Source organism: Uloborus diversus, chromosome 6 (genome assembly GCF_026930045.1).
Source record: "Uloborus diversus isolate 005 chromosome 6, Udiv.v.3.1, whole genome shotgun sequence".
Classification (NCBI taxonomy): domain Eukaryota; kingdom Metazoa; phylum Arthropoda; class Arachnida; order Araneae; family Uloboridae; genus Uloborus; species Uloborus diversus.
In genome coordinates this window covers 110,244,903-110,265,869 of record NC_072736.1, presented here as the reverse complement: position 1 = coordinate 110,265,869, position 20,967 = coordinate 110,244,903, and the positions used below count along the sequence as shown (strand labels likewise).

General features: G+C 31.7%; 2 protein-coding genes across 3 annotated transcripts in view; one reads left to right on the top strand and one right to left on the bottom strand.

Annotated features, from left to right (window-relative positions):
• The window catches only part of LOC129223905 (synaptic vesicle membrane protein VAT-1 homolog), a 36,816-nt gene extending 26,831 nt beyond the window's left edge, over nucleotides 1-9,985 (top strand). For both annotated transcript variants that reach the window (XM_054858283.1, XM_054858282.1), the window contains one exon: nucleotides 9,768-9,985. In XM_054858283.1, the coding sequence (XP_054714258.1) occupies nucleotides 9,768-9,785 (18 nt within the window). In that variant the 3' untranslated portion in view covers nucleotides 9,786-9,985. The remainder of the gene's footprint in view (nucleotides 1-9,767) is intronic.
• Nucleotides 1,848-8,886, bottom strand: LOC129223907 (mitochondrial translation release factor in rescue-like). Its single transcript, XM_054858284.1, has 3 exons — nucleotides 8,719-8,886; nucleotides 3,851-4,118; nucleotides 1,848-2,564 (listed from the first exon to the last, which is right to left on the bottom strand). The coding sequence occupies exons 2-3, from the start codon at nucleotides 4,044-4,046 to the stop codon at nucleotides 2,335-2,337; spliced, it is 426 nt and encodes a 141-aa protein (XP_054714259.1). The 5' UTR covers nucleotides 4,047-4,118; nucleotides 8,719-8,886; the 3' UTR covers nucleotides 1,848-2,334.
• Nucleotides 9,986-20,967: the final 10,982 nt, after the last annotated feature.

Genomic DNA, 20,967 nt, shown 5'->3' with positions numbered 1-20,967 from the left:
AAATTAAAAAAAAATCTGTGAAATACTTTTAACGCTAAAAAATGTTTTGATCCCCCCTCAGTTTCGTGTTAAATGTTCTTCACTGTGTATAAAAAAGACGAGAAAGATTAGATCTGAATAATGAAAACTACCGCTTAAAAACAACTGGATTAATGTAGTTTGGCACATTTATCAGAATTATGTAAGCAATTTTTTTTTCTTTGTATACTTTTATCTTTTTTTTTTGCTCATTTTAATATATTTAAAATTTATTTTTAAAGCAATCTATGTCTAAAGAATCTTGTATGTTTGAGATGTTTTTTAATAGTACATCAATCATATTACTTATGTTAATGTTCAGCTACATTTGTACATAAACACAACACAACCTAAAATTCAAAATGATGCTTTAAAATCACATATGGATAAAAGTTTGAGCATTAAAAATCAGATATGGATAAAAGTAAGCATTAAAAAAGGAGTAAAAAGTATCGTGGGATCATAAAATAGTATAGAACGCGGAAAATGTCTAATACTGATGCATTTGGTTTGACTATTAGTTCACAACAAATATTTGTTGAAAATCAGATCTAAAAATGTCTAAAATGGAAATTGTTTTAAATTATATTAACATTAATAAGGTTATTGCCATCACAAATGTCTAAAGTACTCAGGTGTCAGATTCTTCGTTTACTTTTGAAATCTTATGTTGATTTAGATGCTTGTGGAGTAGACCACCCGATTTCTGCAACTGTATATATGAGGCAGTGAGAAGCAAAGGAATGTAAGTGACAAAATTAAAAATTTGGAGTTAACCTGTACAAATGATAGGCAAGCCTCTCCTCTGCTTTGGGGCAAGAAATAGTACTAGTAGCCCTAGTAGGTGCTGCTGTACATCATGATTTAAAGCAATTTTTTAATGAAAGCTAACTTAGGATCTGATTTGTAAACGCGATTTACTCGAAACTTTAAATAGTCCACTTACATCTTTGTTTCTCACGCCCTCATATAATGTTATCACAAATTACTGATCTCTTTTTAACTGTTTGATGTTCCTTTAAATAAAAAAATATAAGGTGCTTTACAATTACTTTGAAACTAGTTATTACGAATGAATTTATGTGCACTATAGTTTGTGTTAAATTGTTTTATCATTTGTACTTCATCTTCTAATAAATTTTTACTTTTATATAACTTTTAAAAATTTGTTTGAATTATTTCTTGAACTCTTTATATGTATGAAATTTATGATAAGACATTCCTACCTTGGCATGATTTCACTAACACAATTGGATAGTGCAGTAAGTCTTATAATACAGTATAAACTGATATTACAGTACGAAAACTGCAAAAACTTTTGTGAAACTAAAGATCAGCAGCACTAGTTTTTATTTAACACAGTTAAAAATAAAACAGTGTTGCAATGGCCCATAGGGGCCAAAGCCTACTATGTCCATCTCCGTTTTCTTGATTGAGGGTTCTGGGTTGCAAGGCAGATGTTCTGGTTTGGTGGTCAGCTAAACAGGGAACCTCCTCCCCCGCCCCTCAGTGTTTATTTCCCAAGCACGCTTGGTACTCATTTTATAGACCCACTGAAGGGATGAAAGGCTGAGTCGACTGTGCTCAGCCCGCAAAATGAACCTTAGTTTGTGGATTGGGAACCCACTAAATATTGAGCTTCAGTTAAAAACTAAATTAAACTTAAAATATTGACAGGAATGGACTATGGTAGCTTTTCATTTATAATCAAATTTGGATATCATAGAAGAAAATGCCTTGAACAGTTTACTTGCCATTCACAATCATGTTTGCTGTCTCAGAAGTATAAAAGTTACAATTATTTTTTGGAAGTAGGATGCAAGTTTAATTAACATATTTATTAAACAGAACACAAACAACTCAATTGGGGGAAAAAAAAGGTTCAGAGGATGAAGGTGATATTGTTCAACCACAAAAATGCTTGTTCATCGTTCAATTGTGGTAAGAAATTATGAGGATGACATTTATTATTGTTACATTAAATAAAAAGGTTTTTTTTTTTTTCTCCTGACTTTGTATTACACACATTTTTATAATTTTAACATAAATCAATTTACTTACATGTAAAAAAAAAAGTTTTTTAATTTATTTAGCTTTAGATCTCTTACAATATGGTTTTGTATTACACAGTATTTTGTAGGAATTGTTGTACCATGTTATTGGAGAGATTGTCCTAACAACTATTTCAAAAAAGTAAATGCATATAGGAAGATACAATAATGTAATATCTTAAGACAGCTGTAACATAGGTGTATGACAAATACTGGCACATTATTTCTTGTAACTCATTTCTGATAGTCTTTTGAATTACATTTACTATGATTCTTCATTTTTGAGATTTTCTTCTATAAATTTTTTCTTCAACTCTCTTAATTTTGCATTTTTATTTGCTTTACTTATTAATTTATTTTTTGCAATTCTTTTCTTCTGCTCTGCAACACTCATGTCCCCATTGAATAAGTGATCTAATTTTTGTAAAAGAATTTCTCGAGCAAGTTCTCTGTTTCTCTGCAGAAGTCTTGATTCATGACATCTGATTACTATTCCTAATGAGACACAACAATAGAGGTTAATAATTAGAGACAAACATAAATCAGCAAGTGATATTATGACTACAATTTTATAATAAAGTAAAAGAATTTTACTTAATGATAAAATAGGATAAATTGCATGTTCTTATTCTGATAAAGTCACAATTAAAAGTGTATTAGAAACAATTTTAAAATTTATTTCAACTGAGAATTATCTATTCAGAAATCTATAACATACAGTGGCGGTGATTTGGGGGATTGATAGCAACTTCATAAAAACTTGCCAGGACTGCAAATTTTTAAAATGAGCAAGTTAAAAATATAATAGAATAATATTTTGAAAAGATGAAAATGATTATGTAAAAAGTAATGTTTTAAAGTTTAAAAGAAATGAAATAGGAAAATAACTTGCAGTAAGTATTAAAAAGTCGATTGAATTTTTTTACAGTGCAAAGTTAAATATTAATAAATTCATTCTTAATAAAATTAAATTTCCAGGAAATATTTTTATTTTCAAATTGAAAATTTTTCATTTTATTAAATGCATATTAATTTTAAAAAGTCTGTTACCTTTCTTTGTAAAAGTCCTGAATTTCTGTGAATAGCTGCCCAATAGCGCAAATTTTCAAGCAAAAAAAAAATTCTATTGGCATTGTATCTCTGCTCTGCTCTTAATATTTCAGAACATTTGTTACAGCTTGGACACCTGCGGTGTAACTTAAAAGTCTTTGAATCCTTAGAATCCTAATCCTCATTTACAATTTCACTAACATTTGATGAAAAAACAAATACTTGTATGATTTTTCTCATTATCATCTCGATTTACAGAAACCTCAGTTAATTGGGGTTCTACTGTATACGAGGTACACAATAATATATTTGCATATTAGAACCAATTTTAAATAAAGTGATAATTAAAACTCAAGTTACACAAATTAATTATGTTTCTCAAATAAAAATGCTTAATAGTGAAACACAAGATGCAATTTCGGACTTTTGCTAACTGTATAGTTTGTATAGCTGCTGCATTTTCAGACAATCTAATAATGCTTTTTAACTGAGATTGTGAATATTATTTTCATTTAAAAGCTTTAAATCAAGGTAAAAAGATAAACTGCTTCAAAATTTAATTTGCTAGAAATGCTGTAAGCTTGCAATGCAAAGATTACAAATTTCTTAACTGCACAACTAATTGTTTACTTCGGAAAAGTTAGAGAATTGTGTTTTATACAGATTTGCAGTAAAGAGGTATTCTACTGTAGTATTTTAAATGAAAAAATATTATGTGTTATTGTTCTTACCTGAAGGAACATGTTTCAGCAAAACACAATTGCTTGTCTTGTTGACATTAGAACCTCCTGGTCCATGTCCCTTGACAAACTGTTCTTCTAACTCTGCTTCATTTATCACAGGAAATTTTGAATAATCAATAATACTCTTCTGCCTGAAGATGGTCAAGCATATGGATCTTGGGTGTTTAAAAAGCAGTTTCAACATAATATATTCCGAGTATGTTTTCGTAAAGAAATCTTAAAGAAGGCGCTTATTTGACAGAAAATTTTTTCCCCTCTGAAAATACAATACCGTAATTTAATAAAGCTAAAGCACACAAAGCGTAACTTTACAAACATTTAATGAATTAATTTATTTTATATACACTGCTCGACATTGAAAATGCAACACCAAAAAGGAGTGGTCAGAAAGTGATGAAATTTGGAAAAAAGAGACGCCAAGGAATAATAAATGATCTTAATTTCAAAATGATCGCGAAATAATACAGAGCGAGAACGGCGTCAGCTCAGTAGGAGGTAGGACCACTGTGGACAGTGATACACAAAGAAACACGTCTAGGCATAGGGTCAATAAGGTTTCAGATAGTGTCCAGAGGGCTGACTCTCCATTCCCTTTCCACCATTTGCGAACTTCGTCTTCTGAAGGAGGCAGGGACAGAGTCTGCAAACGGCGTCCAATCACATCCCACAAATGTTCGATTGGTGACAGGTCAGGAGAGTATAGTGGCCAGGGAAGCATCTGTGTGCCTTGGAGAGCATGTTGGCAGATGCGAGCACGAGCACTGTGTGGTTGGGCGTTATCCTGCTGAAAAATTGCATTAGGTAGCCCTTGAAGGTAAGGGATTGCCACCGGCCACAGCACATTATCCAAGTCTAGTTGGGCTGTCATAGTGCCCTGAATACGAACTAGAGGTGATATGGAATTGTACCCAATTGGGCCCTAAACCATTATGCCACATTGTCGTGCGGTGGGACGTTTCACAGTTCTGCCGGATTAGATCTGTCTCCACTTCGACGCCACACACATATGCGGCGAATATCATTGGATAAACAGAAGCTAGATTCATCTGAGTACACGACATCTCGCCATTCTGTCATCCACGTCGCTCTAGTCCGACACCATACTAAACGTTGCTGTCTATGTTGTGGGGTCAATTGCAGTCTTCTTAGTGGACGCTGTGATTGCAGACCACGTGCCCACGTGCAATAGAGATGAGTTCAGGCTCATTTTTGAGAGCCCGGGCCCGCAAATTTGTAACCAAGCCCGCCCAAGCCCCAGTGATATTTTCTCGGACCAAAATCCGAGCCCGAAGGAGACTTTCTTGTATCAAAAACCAAGCCTTCTACAATCTGACATGATCTCTCTGTTAATGAAAAATGATACGTCAAATGTTCTTCATTAACAGACGTTTCTAAATTTTCTTAAAGTGCTCCACTTCAAATGCATTACTGTATGACATATTGCTATAATAATCGAAAAAAAACACTATAAATAAGCGTAATTTTTTTTTTTTTTGGGGGGGGGGGAATTTGACATTAATTGAACTGATTTAAATGTTCCTTTCATTTTCTCACAGTAGGGAAATGTTTATTTGCTTTGAATCTGTATGGAGATTGGCGATTGAATATCTGTGCTTGAGCCCGAGCCCGAAACATATTTTCGGTTTTAGAGCCCAGGCCCGGGCTGAGCCCGTCTCATCTCTAACGTGCGACCAAACGACAGGAAATGGCTCTGGTTGACACGGGAACATTCAGGGTATCTTGCACTTGTTGCAGAATCAAGGAACAAGTGACTTGTGGGTCTGCTACAGCTTGTCGGTGGATACGTCGATCCACGCATTCTGATGTCACTCTGGCTGCCCCTGCACCCCCCATCTTACCACATTTCGTTGTCCCAACCATCTTCGGCACAGCCAATGCACTGTGCTCACATCCATGTGGCTATCAGCTGCGATTTGACCTACGGACCAACCTCCCTTTCTCAGTCTGATCACCATACCCCTCGTAAAATCGTCTATCTGCTGGAAGTGCCTTCGTTGAAGGTGGCCTGGCATTCTCTCCTGTTACACGTATCCTCCAAGACAAAAACAAAATTTCTTCGATAATTCTCCAGTCAGAAATAACAACACAAATATTGCCCATTCTGCAAGTTCCTTCCCTTGTATCTTACTTCACATGTGTCGGAGTTGCGCATTGCACATCATTTACATAACTCAGTGATGTACGTCTACTCTAATATTTGCATAAATTTCTGAACACTCCTTCTTGGTATATTCAGTAAATTACCGCCCATTAGCCAGGGCTAAAGCAGAAATACGTGAAATACACCGCCAGCTCAGTCATTTCCAGCCGAGGACTGCAGTTTCGTGCTTATTAGTACTCATCAGCCCGGCATAGGAAAGTGTCTGAGCTGGAGATGGAAACCTCTTTAGGAAGCCAAGAGTGCGAAACAAACTGATAGCTAATATAGAATTAGCAGACCAGACGAGTGACCAAAGCAATGGTTCGGTTCAACTCGAAGATTGAACGCAGGCAAGGTATATTCAGTAAATTAGCAGTCGCGGTGTATTTCACTCCTTCTTGGTGTTACATTTTCAATTTCAAGCAGTGTGTGTATATATGTATATATTATATATACACACTTTTTTTTCCAATACAAATTTCACATTTCAGAAAAGCAAAGCATGATGAAATTCATACACAGAATTTAGATTTGTCTCCAAAAAATGATGCAAGTTTTTTTTTTTTTTTTAATCTACAATTTTTGCACTAATGCCATTTTTGCATATAATTGTAAATACACATAAACAAATAAACAAAGAGGCAACTAGAATGGTCCCAGGCTTTGGGACCATACTGCAGCCATTGACGAGGGATCATGAAAGAATTCTATTTTTACATGCAGTTGTCTTACATAACGACATAAAAAATATTTTTAGAAACATTTATTGAGTTATTAATTTAAAAAATTATTATTTTTTCACTAGAATACAATTATAAATATTTAATTCACCCAATGAAAAGTTAGTGCATGCAATAAGCGAACTTTTAATTTTTGTTGTTGTTAGGTCAACATTCTCAGACGTAAAATTTAAAATTTAAGCTACCAAGCTAACTAAAAGTAGTTCATTATAAGTAAAAATCAGGTTAACTGAGTCTATCACATCATACGGTTTTACAACAACAATGTTGGCGAGGGAACGGTAGTCCCTGTTTTTCTATTTCAATATTGTATATAATTTATTTATGCAAGCATCCTCTCAACCTTTTACCCCCCATTCTTTTCAGGGTTGTTTGGTTTAAACCACGTTGGTTTAAACCATGGTTTAAACCAATTGTTTTTTTTTAAAGCCAAAAAAAAAATCCATTTTACAGGTTTACATTGATTTTCCCACACATATTGAAAAATGTAAAATTCCATTAATGCTAAGTTCCTAGCTAAGTTGCAGAGATAAATACTAAAATTGCAAAGTTGCTTCTTCAAAATGTATTACAAGCTTTAATCGAAAAAAAATATTAATATATTTTTTATTTCATATATGTGCCATAAAGCAAATTTCAGTCAACTTCCATCATTATGCTTAATGCATGATTAGTTAAGATTTACTAAGGATTGAATCTTTTATTGTAGATGCAATCCAATATATTGCTCACTCCTATTGCAGGGGTGTGACATTTTTGCCTATTTATTTGCACTTTCCAGGAATTTTAACATTGACTTGTAAGGTAATCAACAGTCTAACTTAACTGTTTGCACCTAAAAATTAAGATTTGTTCTGCAGGTGAACACAAATAATATTTTTTGAATCAAATTAAAAAAAAAAGTTTATACTTCACGTATATAACGTTTTTGGCAAAAAAAATTCTTGAAATAGAATTTGCTACACATTTATTTGTTCTAAAGAGTTTGCATTTAATATTTTTTAAACTTCAATGCTGGATGCAACATGTATGCCAGTAAATAAGCTGTAATTTAAGCCATGTTACACCAATTTTTGTATTTTTGATTTGGTTCTTTGTTTTAGCGATAGTCGATATCTTTTCCAAGTTTTTCCAAAATGAGAACGGAGTGGAATATAGAGCAGCACTTTTTTTTAAAACTTTGTCAGTACAACAGCAATCGATTTTTTGACTGTTCAATCATGTACTGTTGTATATTTTGCTTTACTTCAATATTTGCGACATTGTGTATATAAAAATCAGCATTATGTAAGACCAGAAAGAAAAAATATGAAAATTGTTCTTTTGAAAAGATTATGCTTAAAAATATAACTTTTACCTTTATTCGATAATTATTCATATTATGTTGGTTTTATAAAGTTTTTTTCTTGGATCTTCATTATATTTTATCTTAACCTGCATCACAACCACTTCTTGAAGTATTTCGTATCATAAAGGGTCTATATATACATGCATACTAATATGCTAATCAAGTCAAACATTTCAATCAATATTTCCCCGCAGAAAGCTATTTTAATTATTTAATTTAGTTACAAGATTTTGTACTTATCTCTTTAATTAAGCAAGATATTAGGTATAATGTGACTATTGAATAACTGTTAATTACATGGAACCTTAAATACCTACCGAAAATAATTGTTTTTCTCGCAAATAGTATTTAAATCAAAAAAAACCCGGTTTAAACCAAAAAAAAACCTGGTTTAAACCAAAAAAAAACGTGTTTTTTGGTTTTTTTTGAAAAAAAAAAACCGTTTTTTTTACCAACCCTGATTATTTTACAGTATTATCATATTGATACAAGTTTGTAATTATATTTTCAATAATATTTTTTCTAAACATTATAAGAATATAAATATGTCAGTAATTTGAATGCAAGTAAAATTAAGAAAACAGATTAAATAAAATAAGAAACATACTTGTACTTGAAAACTTATTTCTTCAGGAGTTTCCAAACCTTTATTTTCTTCAAATTCTTTTCGAACTCTGTATAGAAAATATTTTTTATCTGTGTATTTCAATGTCCTTGAATATTTGATTAATTCTCTATAAAGGTTTTTAACATTCAGTTTTGTAATGGCCATCCTCCATTCTATACAGAAAATTAAAATATTTTGAGCATATTTTTCATGCAACATAATTGACAAATATTTCATAAATTGAACCATGCTTAACAAATTAATTTTTTCAGATAATCATATATGTGGCAATATAAAGTGAATCTGGCAATGCCTAGTTTATGAGTTGATAAAATATGATTTAATATTAAAGGTAAGCAACTGACAATTGATTTAGTATTAATATCCAGCTTTTATCAAAATCTAAACGTGCTAGTCCCAACTGAATCATTAAAGTGTGAAACTTCTTGAAAAGAAACTTTTATCATGCATCCATTGTTAAATAATCTGATTTTCTTTACATTAAAAAAGCTCGAAATAAAAAAATACTTAAAAACTGCTTAAGGCTTTCACGGCTGGTGTCAATATGAAGTGAGAACATTTCCGGGCTTATTGGCTGTGATCTAAATGAAAAAGATGAATTTCTTTCTTCCTTCTTTTTCATTTAGACCAGGGCCAACAAGCCCGGAAGTATTCTCTCTTCATAAGAAAAAAATACTTAGTTCTATCCCCCTCCCCTCTACTCTTTTTAAAAGTACCAAACCTGTATATACTGGAACGGGAGCATTCAAGTCATGTACACCAGCTATTTTATTGCTCATTTCAACTTCATTTATCAATAACTAATTCTACAAACTACAGTGGAGTGTGCTTAAGGGATTGCAATATTTATCATTATAATCAAGTGCTTGTTAAAAACTGATTCCTTAAAATAATAAATAAAAAAAAAAACATGAAAATTTGTACACACTTGTTTTGTATTGCTTTCTTCTTTTTTTTTAAATTTCTGTGCGCTTGGTTTGTTTGCTTTGAACTGGCTTATTGTCTGCATTTTTCTTTTTTTTTTTCAGAGAATACTCATGGCCTGAAAAACATTGCCATGTGCACCCTTGGTTTGAAAAATGTTTGAAGTTTTTCTGCCGATCAAAAGTCATTGATTCTGTTGAAGGTAGTTCAACTTGACATTTATTGTTATTGTTGTTACTTTCATTATATTTTCATCTGCATTTGCTCAAACTTGAGCTACAATACTCTCAGAAGTAAATATCTGATAACATTGGCGTCAATAAAATTTAATTTTCAATATTTGTGCATTTCTACTATTTAAGATTTTTTTTTTTTGAATGCCCGTTATCACTTGTTTTCAGGCTCTATGAGTTATACCTAACTTTCAGTTGACTTTGGAATGCTAAAAAAATAGATTTTCAAGAAAGAATGAATCACAAAAATATTGCTGAACGCAAGCTATTTTCCATAAACTTAATATTGTACCAACCAAATATTTTGTAAAATCAGGGCTTGTTACAGCAAATTCGACTGCATTACCCACCTGTGATTCGGAGTGTTTATTTGCCAGTAGTTGGTTGGGACACTCAGATGAACACCAGTTTTGCACCAACTAAGTTTGGAAGATGAGAGTGTGTACTTGGAAACTATTTTTTCTAAAATTCATTTTTTATTTTCCAATTCTAAAGAACATTTTAAAAAATTGCAGGTAGTTTCCTCTTTTCACAGGTACAGGTTTAAAAATGGTACAATATTTATATCCCAATTGCTAATCTAAACCAGTTTTAAATAAATAAAACTAGTCACCCAGATGATATTAATGAGATAAATTTGTGCATCCTGCAATCCTACAGTTCTTTCAAAATGCTTGTGCTTTATTTCAATTTCAGTAATCTATGGAAATTGGCTCCTAAAATGCTTTATTTTGAATAGAAATTGCTAATTATTTTACATATTTTTATAAATTTTTTGCCCCCCCCCCCCCCCCCCCAAAAAAAAAAGTTTCTTCTGCTGGAATTACAAATTTCAATTTTTTCTCCCATCCTTAGTCAATTTGTTCATTAAATATAAATGAGTTGTCTTTCTATATTGTTATTTGCGTTTTTTTTTAAATTGAACATTCTCATTACATATTTTACAGTGGTAAGGTTGAAAAAAAAAAACAATTACATACATTTTATTTTTTTAATTGAGATAAATATGAATGGGCTGTAAGGCTTGTTGAAAGGAAAGCAATATTTTGTTAAATAGTGTGATGGAATACAGGTTAGTGATTAGTTTTGTACAATTTTACTTCTCTGCACTAACTATGATAAGCTATTCCCCAAGTACTGGGGCAGCATAAATACAGATCAAGGGTACGGGGTGCCCACAAGGGGGAAGGGGGTCATGGCGCAGACTGCGCCATAGAAATTTTTAGGGAGCGGTGTTTTGAGGAGTATTTTTTTCATTTTTTTGGGGGAGGGGGCTTTGCAATATTAAGGAGGGGGCACCCAGGCAAGGGCAGTGACAGATTTGAAAGTTTGGGAACTTGTCACAATCTTATACATATAAAATCTGAGTATCTATCTATCTATCTATGTCCAAGCTTCTTCTCCTGAACGACAGTGAACTGACCATCGAACCAGGTATCGATGGATTCATCATCTTCCCGTCTTCATGTTTGGCTATTTAACATAATCCTCTGATAATAATTAGCGGAGATATCAATTAAAAACTATTAATTATGACTCTTAGATTTCAAAATCAAATCCCTATTTTTCGAAGGCTTTCCTCCATTCAAATTATTATTCAGTGCTTCATCTCAACTTTCGGCAACAATGCTTTTATTAAAATGTATAGCGGGTGAAGAAAATCATTGAGATGAAAGATCTGTTGCCATTTTTTTTCTCGAATATGAACAGGTAAAATTCTTGTTTTTATTTTGAGGCTTTTCCTGTAATCAGGGGATTTAAAATGTTTACTTTTCGATTATTTTGCCGTAATCTGCAGCAAAATTTTGCTGTTTTTTTTTTTTTTTTTTTTGTTCAAGCCTGATTGTTAAATACGCGTCACATGACATAACTTTCATTTTCGAGGAGGACCGTGCACGTCGTAAAGTAAATGAGTGATTTACAAGTTATTTGAGTTCTTTGAGGGTTTGTACTTGGAAAACGGATTGATGTAATTCTTGTACGACCATGTGGATAGAATCCATCCAAATATTTATCTGAGTGGTATGTTGCATTAATAAACACCCGGGCAACGCCGGGTAGTAGACTATTTTATGTAAAAAGCGGATTGTTATTGTGCATAAATATTTCCGATATAGTCTATCAGATGTAATTCAGTTTAACGTGAGTAAAGATTATAGTTGATAATGCATATATTTTCCCCTTTTGTGCTGACTGAAAATGTACTCATAACTTGTATCATTGATAACGATTATTAATGTTGATGAGGTGTTTTGGCAAAAATATGTTTTACTGGTGTTTTGCAAACCTTGCTTTACGCGCATTTATTTATTCCTTAACGCGTTAGAAACTAGTGTCAGTGTACTACAAAAGCATCAACTGGACTGCTCTTACATTTTTTAGGTAGCCCGTGCAACGCCGGGCACGCAGCTAGTACATTTTTAAAACCCCTTTGTCTATCACAGAACTACCTATCTTAAACAGTTTCCATGTGCATTTTTGAATCTCCTAGTAATTGTAACATGGTAAATATGCCACTGGTCAGAAGTCAACAACTTGCAGCCCAGTAAATAAATACTTGCTGCTCTTACGGGGAGGGGGGGGACCAGTTTAGGAGGCATAAATTTTAGTTTTTCAGAATTTTTTCAACATGGAAGGAATAATCAGACTTTGTTCAAACTTGAAGGATATTTTATTCATATTTTAAAGTACACTTTGCCATTTATTCAACTCATTTCTGCCTTAAATAGAAGAGTTAGAAGTTGATGTCCATGGATGGTCGTTATCAGAGCTTGTTGCTGGTGTGCATTCCTGAAGTCACAATTTTATCTGTAATCGTAACAAATTTTTTTTATCGTTAACATATTTCCTTAGAATATGAACCTTATTCCGATTAAAAAAAAATAAAACATTTCAAGCTTTTGAGGTGTTTGATCACAAAATTCACGTTTTTCTACCATTTTGTTCTCCTTTTCCGGATTAAAAAAATCTTTTTAATAATAATATCATCCCAGAATTAGGTTCATATAGAGTGTAATTGAATAAAGAATATTCATACAAAATTTCAGAACGATTGCGTTATAACGTTTTGTGCTAGAATGCACACCAGTTGAAAAAATGTCGCTTCAAGAAAAACTTCATTGAAATAAAACTGCTGTGAACATTTTCGAAGTTTTTTAAGTGCTCATAGCATTGGAACTAAAGGGAATTTTGAATTGAAATTTTTGCAACCTTTTCTTGAATAGTTCTACTAACATTTTAGGATATTAAAAAAAAAAAAAAAATACATTTTTTGACCCGTCTAAACTGGTTCCCCCCCTTAAATTATTAGTTTTAAAAAATGAGCTTCAATTTAAAATCCCCCCCCCCTCTCCAAAGATTTATCCTTACTTGTTCATTTTTATCTACTCAGTCTCTTCTCATACAATCTGACAGTTCAAATTTAAAGTTACTATCTAATAGTACCTTTTAAGTTATTCACCATATTTCTTATCACTAGCCCCTTTATCCAGATTTTGTTTTAAATGAAAACAATCAAGCTACCTTAAGGTACTTTCCCTGTTTGCGTAGTGTCATAACAGGTGAACTGTGAAGAAAAATATTGACAAAAGAGCCCTATTACAATGTTGCATACATATTTGTAGAATATGGAATAATGGGAACTTGAAAATAAGTATACTGCAATTTATATAGTTTTACAAGAAAGTAGGTAAGTGTGATTTTAAATAATTATGTATGAAAAGAAGTTATTTTTTAAAGTCTTGGTTTAACTGATTTAAAGAAAAAAAAATCTGATTTAGTCGAACAAGATTTAATTTTTATTTCTTTTCAATTCAAATTTGTTTTTCATCTCATGAAACACTACTCATTTTGTCTACTTGTTACTCTGTTTACAGTGTACTAATATTACTAAATTTGATTTGAATTAAATGCATTTGCATCAAAATTGGTTTTGCATTACATTATGAAATAATGCTTTAAAATGTCAATGTAAAAAAAAAGTTGAGTTACATTTATAAAGGTAAATAAATCAGTAGGTGAAGTTTCTAATATCTTTTAAAGATTAAAAGAAATATGATTTAAATTTAAAAGCCTGATTAAAGTAAATCATGATTATTTTACACCTTGTTTTATAGGAAACTTTTTAATGACTTGAAAAACAAAACAATGATAATAATATTAGTGAAATGAAGTATGTACAAACAATAACAATAATAAGATAGTAAACTAATTACTATGTATTACTTGATTTCCTTCAAAAACTAGAAAATTAATACAATACAAAATATGTCTTAAAATAAGTATCTTTAGTACATTGCATTTAAATTAATGAAACAAACCTTTTCAAAACCCATTTCATTAAAAAAAACATGGCACACACACTGAAGCCGCATAAGTAAAATACACACACATGCAAAAAGTTTCAGCTTGTGACATTTCAAATATGTTTTTATTTTAACATTGTTACAAAAGAAAACAATTGGTAACAAAATTTCAAAACCAACAACTTATTAACTTTAGTACATTTGTACATTTCTTTCTTCCACAAATTCATACCTTTCCCAAAATAAATAAACTAATCATCAAGTATGCTATTAAGCCAATCATCAACACTAGTAGTTTTAGGTGTTTCTACTACTTTTTCACTATTAGGTGCAGAAGTAACACTAGTAGAAGGAATACTCAAAGACAGAAGAAAATCTAAATCATCTGACTGCTTAGGAGGATTTTCTATTGTTTGTGCGCTAGTGTCATTTGAAATATCTTTACCCCAACTCTTTAAAGACAAACTCGATGTCAGAGATGCAATATAATTTTCAGTACTATCTTCAATTCCATAATTTCGTCTAGGGACTACTTCAACATCCGATTCTTCAGCATTTTCCACAATGTTTAGATTTTTCACCAGTTCTGGAAGTTTGCTTTGCACCTTTTTAAATTCAGGGTAAATTCTATTTTTGTAAGCCAACACCCCCTTATTGGCACAATCATAAAGATTAGTTAGCTGACTTTCATCAAAAATATTGTCCGGTAAACCAACTAGCTCCTGAAATGGTATGCACTTTAAAGCAGCTTGCAAAGCGTCAAAATCTAAGGCTAAATGATCTTTATCATCTTTAAGCTCTTCGTCCCAATATTTTTCATCTTGTAATTGCAAATGAGAATTGGAGCCACCGGAATAACTTAGCATAACATCAAAATCATCTCCTCTCATTTTATCAGCATGTGGATCGAGTTTGGGTTCTTCATATCTATCCCAGTTGCTGTTCAGTGGCAATTTCCCACTTTTTTGAAATTCTTCTTTGGAGGGTGCAACATATTTTTCATGTGTATCAGAGCTCTTACTCGTCTCAATGTTCAGTTTTACATTTTTTTTATCTGGAAGAGTTTCGTGAGTTCCTTTTTTAAAATTCTTTTTCTTTGGAGCCATCTGAAATAACATTAAATATGTAAAAATATATAATTTCATCAGGGCACTTTAAATTAAGAAAAGATATTTATAATGCATTAAACACAACAGCAGCACATTTAGTCTATAGATGAACTTAAAATGAAAACGAATATAATTTCCCTTTACATCCAACATTTTTATTATCCCAATAGTTTTAAAAAATAGTTTGTTACAGCAAACCCTCATTTATCCAGACTTGATTTCATCCGGACAGTTATAAAGCTGTACATACTCTTTAAACAAAAGGCGAGTTAGCCCAATAATGTATTTTTGTAGGCTGTATTTTGTATCTTAGTAAAGTATTTTTTTAATCTCTAATGCAGCTTTATATTTTATTCTCTTGAATTCAAAATACAGTAGAGTCTTAAAAATCTGAGGTAATTGGGGCTTGCCCTACCTCGGATTACTGAAAACTCGAATTATCCGAAAAAATTATTTGGACCACAGAAGGACATGTGCTCTTTACTTCCTTATGCTATGAATATGAAAAGGAAATAGTGTTGTCTCCTCTAAAAATTTATCACTCAAATATCAACATAAATTTATGTTTTAATTAACTCCAAATGAGCTTTGATGTCTGCACGTTCTTGCCTGTAAAGTTGCAGGCAACCAAACATTGCCCTTTGATCTTCCTCGAATAAGTTTTGATGAGTTTTGTCGTGACATTTGTTTCTATGCGTGAACCTATGTATGTACCTCACATAATACAAAAACGTTCGTCATAGAAGAATAAATTTTCATATATATGCTTCGTACAGTGTCAAGTTTTGCACTTCCCTTTTAAATTGCAATTGGATACTTCAAAAAAAAAAAAAAAAAAAAAAACTGTTGGTTCGTTCTTTGAGGCAAAACAATGTTTTAATTTAAAGTTATTTTTTGTATTTATTGCATTTATTTGTTCTAAAGAGTTTGCATTTAATATTTTTTTAACTTCAATGCTGGATGCAACATGTATGCCAGTAAATAAGCTGTAATTTAAGCCATGTTACACCAATTTTTGTATTTTTGATTTGGTTCTTTGTTTTAGCGATAGTCGATATCTTTTCCAAGTTTTTCCAAAATGAGAACGGAGTGGAATATAGAGCAGCACTTTTTTTTAAAACTTTGTCAGTACAACAGCAATCGATTTTTTGACTGTTCAATCATGTACTGTTGTATATTTTGCTTTACTTCAATATTTGCGACATTGTGTATATAAAAATCAGCATTATGTAAGACCAGAAAGAAAAAATATGAAAATTGTTCTTTTGAAAAGATTATGCTTAAAAATATAACTTTTACCTTTATTCGATAATTATTCATATTATGTTGGTTTTATAAAGTTTTTTTCTTGGATCTTCATTATATTTTATCTTAACCTGCATCACAACCACTTCTTGAAGTATTTCGTATCATAAAGGGTCTATATATACATGCATACTAATATGCTAATCAAGTCAAACATTTCAATCAATATTTCCCCGCAGAAAGCTATTTTAATTATTTAATTTAGTTACAAGATTTTGTACTTATCTCTTTAATTAAGCAAGATATTAGGTATAATGTGACTATTGAATAACTGTTAATTACATGGAACCTTAAATACCTACCGAAAATAATTGTTTTTCTCGCAAATAGTATTTAAACCAAAAAAAACCCGGTTTAAACCAAAAAAAACCTGGTTTAAACCAAAAAAAAAAACGTGTTTTTTGGTTTTTTTTGAAAAAAAAAAAACCGTTTTTTTTACCAACCCTGATTATTTTACAGTATTATCATATTGATACAAGTTTGTAATTATATTTTCAATAATATTTTTTCTAAACATTATAAGAATATAAATATGTCAGTAATTTGAATGCAAGTAAAATTAAGAAAACAGATTAAATAAAATAAGAAACATACTTGTACTTGAAAACTTATTTCTTCAGGAGTTTCCAAACCTTTATTTTCTTCAAATTCTTTTCGAACTCTGTATAGAAAATATTTTTTATCTGTGTATTTCAATGTCCTTGAATATTTGATTAATTCTCTATAAAGGTTTTTAACATTCAGTTTTGTAATGGCCATCCTCCATTCTATACAGAAAATTAAAATATTTTGAGCATATTTTTCATGCAACATAATTGACAAATATTTCATAAATTGAACCATGCTTAACAAATTAATTTTTTCAGATAATCATATATGTGGCAATATAAAGTGAATCTGGCAATGCCTAGTTTATGAGTTGATAAAATATGATTTAATATTAAAGGTAAGCAACTGACAATTGATTTAGTATTAATATCCAGCTTTTATCAAAATCTAAACGTGCTAGTCCCAACTGAATCATTAAAGTGTGAAACTTCTTGAAAAGAAACTTTTATCATGCATCCATTGTTAAATAATCTGATTTTCTTTACATTAAAAAAGCTCGAAATAAAAAAATACTTAAAAACTGCTTAAGGCTTTCACGGCTGGTGTCAATATGAAGTGAGAACATTTCCGGGCTTATTGGCTGTGATCTAAATGAAAAAGATGAATTTCTTTCTTCCTTCTTTTTCATTTAGACCAGGGCCAACAAGCCCGGAAGTATTCTCTCTTCATAAGAAAAAAATACTTAGTTCTATCCCCCTCCCCTCTACTCTTTTTAAAAGTACCAAACCTGTATATACTGGAACGGGAGCATTCAAGTCATGTACACCAGCTATTTTATTGCTCATTTCAACTTCATTTATCAATAACTAATTCTACAAACTACAGTGGAGTGTGCTTAAGGGATTGCAATATTTATCATTATAATCAAGTGCTTGTTAAAAACTGATTCCTTAAAATAATAAATAAAAAAAAAAACATGAAAATTTGTACACACTTGTTTTGTATTGCTTTCTTCTTTTTTTTTAAATTTCTGTGCGCTTGGTTTGTTTGCTTTGAACTGGCTTATTGTCTGCATTTTTCTTTTTTTTTTTCAGAGAATACTCATGGCCTGAAAAACATTGCCATGTGCACCCTTGGTTTGAAAAATGTTTGAAGTTTTTCTGCCGATCAAAAGTCATTGATTCTGTTGAAGGTAGTTCAACTTGACATTTATTGTTATTGTTGTTACTTTCATTATATTTTCATCTGCATTTGCTCAAACTTGAGCTACAATACTCTCAGAAGTAAATATCTGATAACATTGGCGTCAATAAAATTTAATTTTCAATATTTGTGCATTTCTACTATTTAAGATTTTTTTTTTTTTGAATGCCCGTTATCACTTGTTTTCAGGCTCTATGAGTTATACCTAACTTTCAGTTGACTTTGGAATGCTAAAAAAATAGATTTTCAAGAAAGAATGAATCACAAAAATATTGCTGAACGCAAGCTATTTTCCATAAACTTAATATTGTACCAACCAAATATTTTGTAAAATCAGGGCTTGTTACAGCAAATTCGACTGCATTACCCACCTGTGATTCGGAGTGTTTATTTGCCAGTAGTTGGTTGGGACACTCAGATGAACACCAGTTTTGCACCAACTAAGTTTGGAAGATGAGAGTGTGTACTTGGAAACTATTTTTTCTAAAATTCATTTTTTATTTTCCAATTCTAAAGAACATTTTAAAAAATTGCAGGTAGTTTCCTCTTTTCACAGGTACAGGTTTAAAAATGGTACAATATTTATATCCCAATTGCTAATCTAAACCAGTTTTAAATAAATAAAACTAGTCACCCAGATGATATTAATGAGATAAATTTGTGCATCCTGCAATCCTACAGTTCTTTCAAAATGCTTGTGCTTTATTTCAATTTCAGTAATCTATGGAAATTGGCTCCTAAAATGCTTTATTTTGAATAGAAATTGCTAATTATTTTACATATTTTTATAAATTTTTTGCCCCCCCCCCCCCCCAAAAAAAAAAGTTTCTTCTGCTGGAATTACAAATTTCAATTTTTTCTCCCATCCTTAGTCAATTTGTTCATTAAATATAAATGAGTTGTCTTTCTATATTGTTATTTGCGTTTTTTTTTAAATTGAACATTCTCATTACATATTTTACAGTGGTAAGGTTGAAAAAAAAAAACAATTACATACATTTTATTTTTTTAATTGAGATAAATATGAATGGGCTGTAAGGCTTGTTGAAAGGAAAGCAATATTTTGTTAAATAGTGTGATGGAATACAGGTTAGTGATTAGTTTTGTACAATTTTACTTCTCTGCACTAACTATGATAAGCTATTCCCCAAGTACTGGGGCAGCATAAATACAGATCAAGGGTACGGGGTGCCCACAAGGGGGAAGGGGGTCATGGCGCAGACTGCGCCATAGAAATTTTTAGGGAGCGGTGTTTTGAGGAGTATTTTTTTCATTTTTTTGGGGGAGGGGGCTTTGCAATATTAAGGAGGGGGCACCCAGGCAAGGGCAGTGACAGATTTGAAAGTTTGGGAACTTGTCACAATCTTATACATATAAAATCTGAGTATCTATCTATCTATCTATGTCCAAGCTTCTTCTCCTGAACGACAGTGAACTGACCATCGAACCAGGTATCGATGGATTCATCATCTTCCCGTCTTCATGTTTGGCTATTTAACATAATCCTCTGATAATAATTAGCGGAGATATCAATTAAAAACTATTAATTATGACTCTTAGATTTCAAAATCAAATCCCTATTTTTCGAAGGCTTTCCTCCATTCAAATTATTATTCAGTGCTTCATCTCAACTTTCGGCAACAATGCTTTTATTAAAATGTATAGCGGGTGAAGAAAATCATTGAGATGAAAGATCTGTTGCCATTTTTTTTCTCGAATATGAACAGGTAAAATTCTTGTTTTTATTTTGAGGCTTTTCCTGTAATCAGGGGATTTAAAATGTTTACTTTTCGATTATTTTGCCGTAATCTGCAGCAAAATTTTGCTGTTTTTTTTTTTTTTTTGTTCAAGCCTGATTGTTAAATACGCGTCACATGACATAACTTTCATTTTCGAGGAGGACCGTGCACGTCGTAAAGTAAATGAGTGATTTACAAGTTATTTGAGTTCTTTGAGGGTTTGTACTTGGAAAACGGATTGATGTAATTCTTGTACGACCATGTGGATAGAATCCATCCAAATATTTATCTGAGTGGTATGTTGCATTAATAAACACCCGGGCAACGCCGGGTAGTAGACTATTTTATGTAAAAAGCGGATTGTTATTGTGCATAAATATTTCCGATATAGTCTATCAGATGTAATTCAGTTTAACGTGAGTAAAGATTATAGTTGATAATGCATATATTTTCCCCTTTTGTGCTGACTGAAAATGTACTCATAACTTGTATCATTGATAACGATTATTAACGTTGATGAGGTGTTTTGGCAAAAATATGTTTTACTGGTGTTTTGCAAACCTTGCTTTACGCGCATTTATTTATTCCTTAACGCGTTAGAAACTAGTGTCAGTGTACTACAAAAGCATCAACTGGACTGCTCTTACATTTTTTAGGTAGCCCGTGCAACGCCGGGCACGCAGCTAGTACATTTTTAAAACCCCTTTGTCTATCACAGAACTACCTATCTTAAACAGTTTCCATGTGCATTTTTGAATCTCCTAGTAATTGTAACATGGTAAATATGCCACTGGTCAGAAGTCAACAACTTGCAGCCCAGTAAATAAATACTTGCTGCTCTTACGGGGAGGGGGGGACCAGT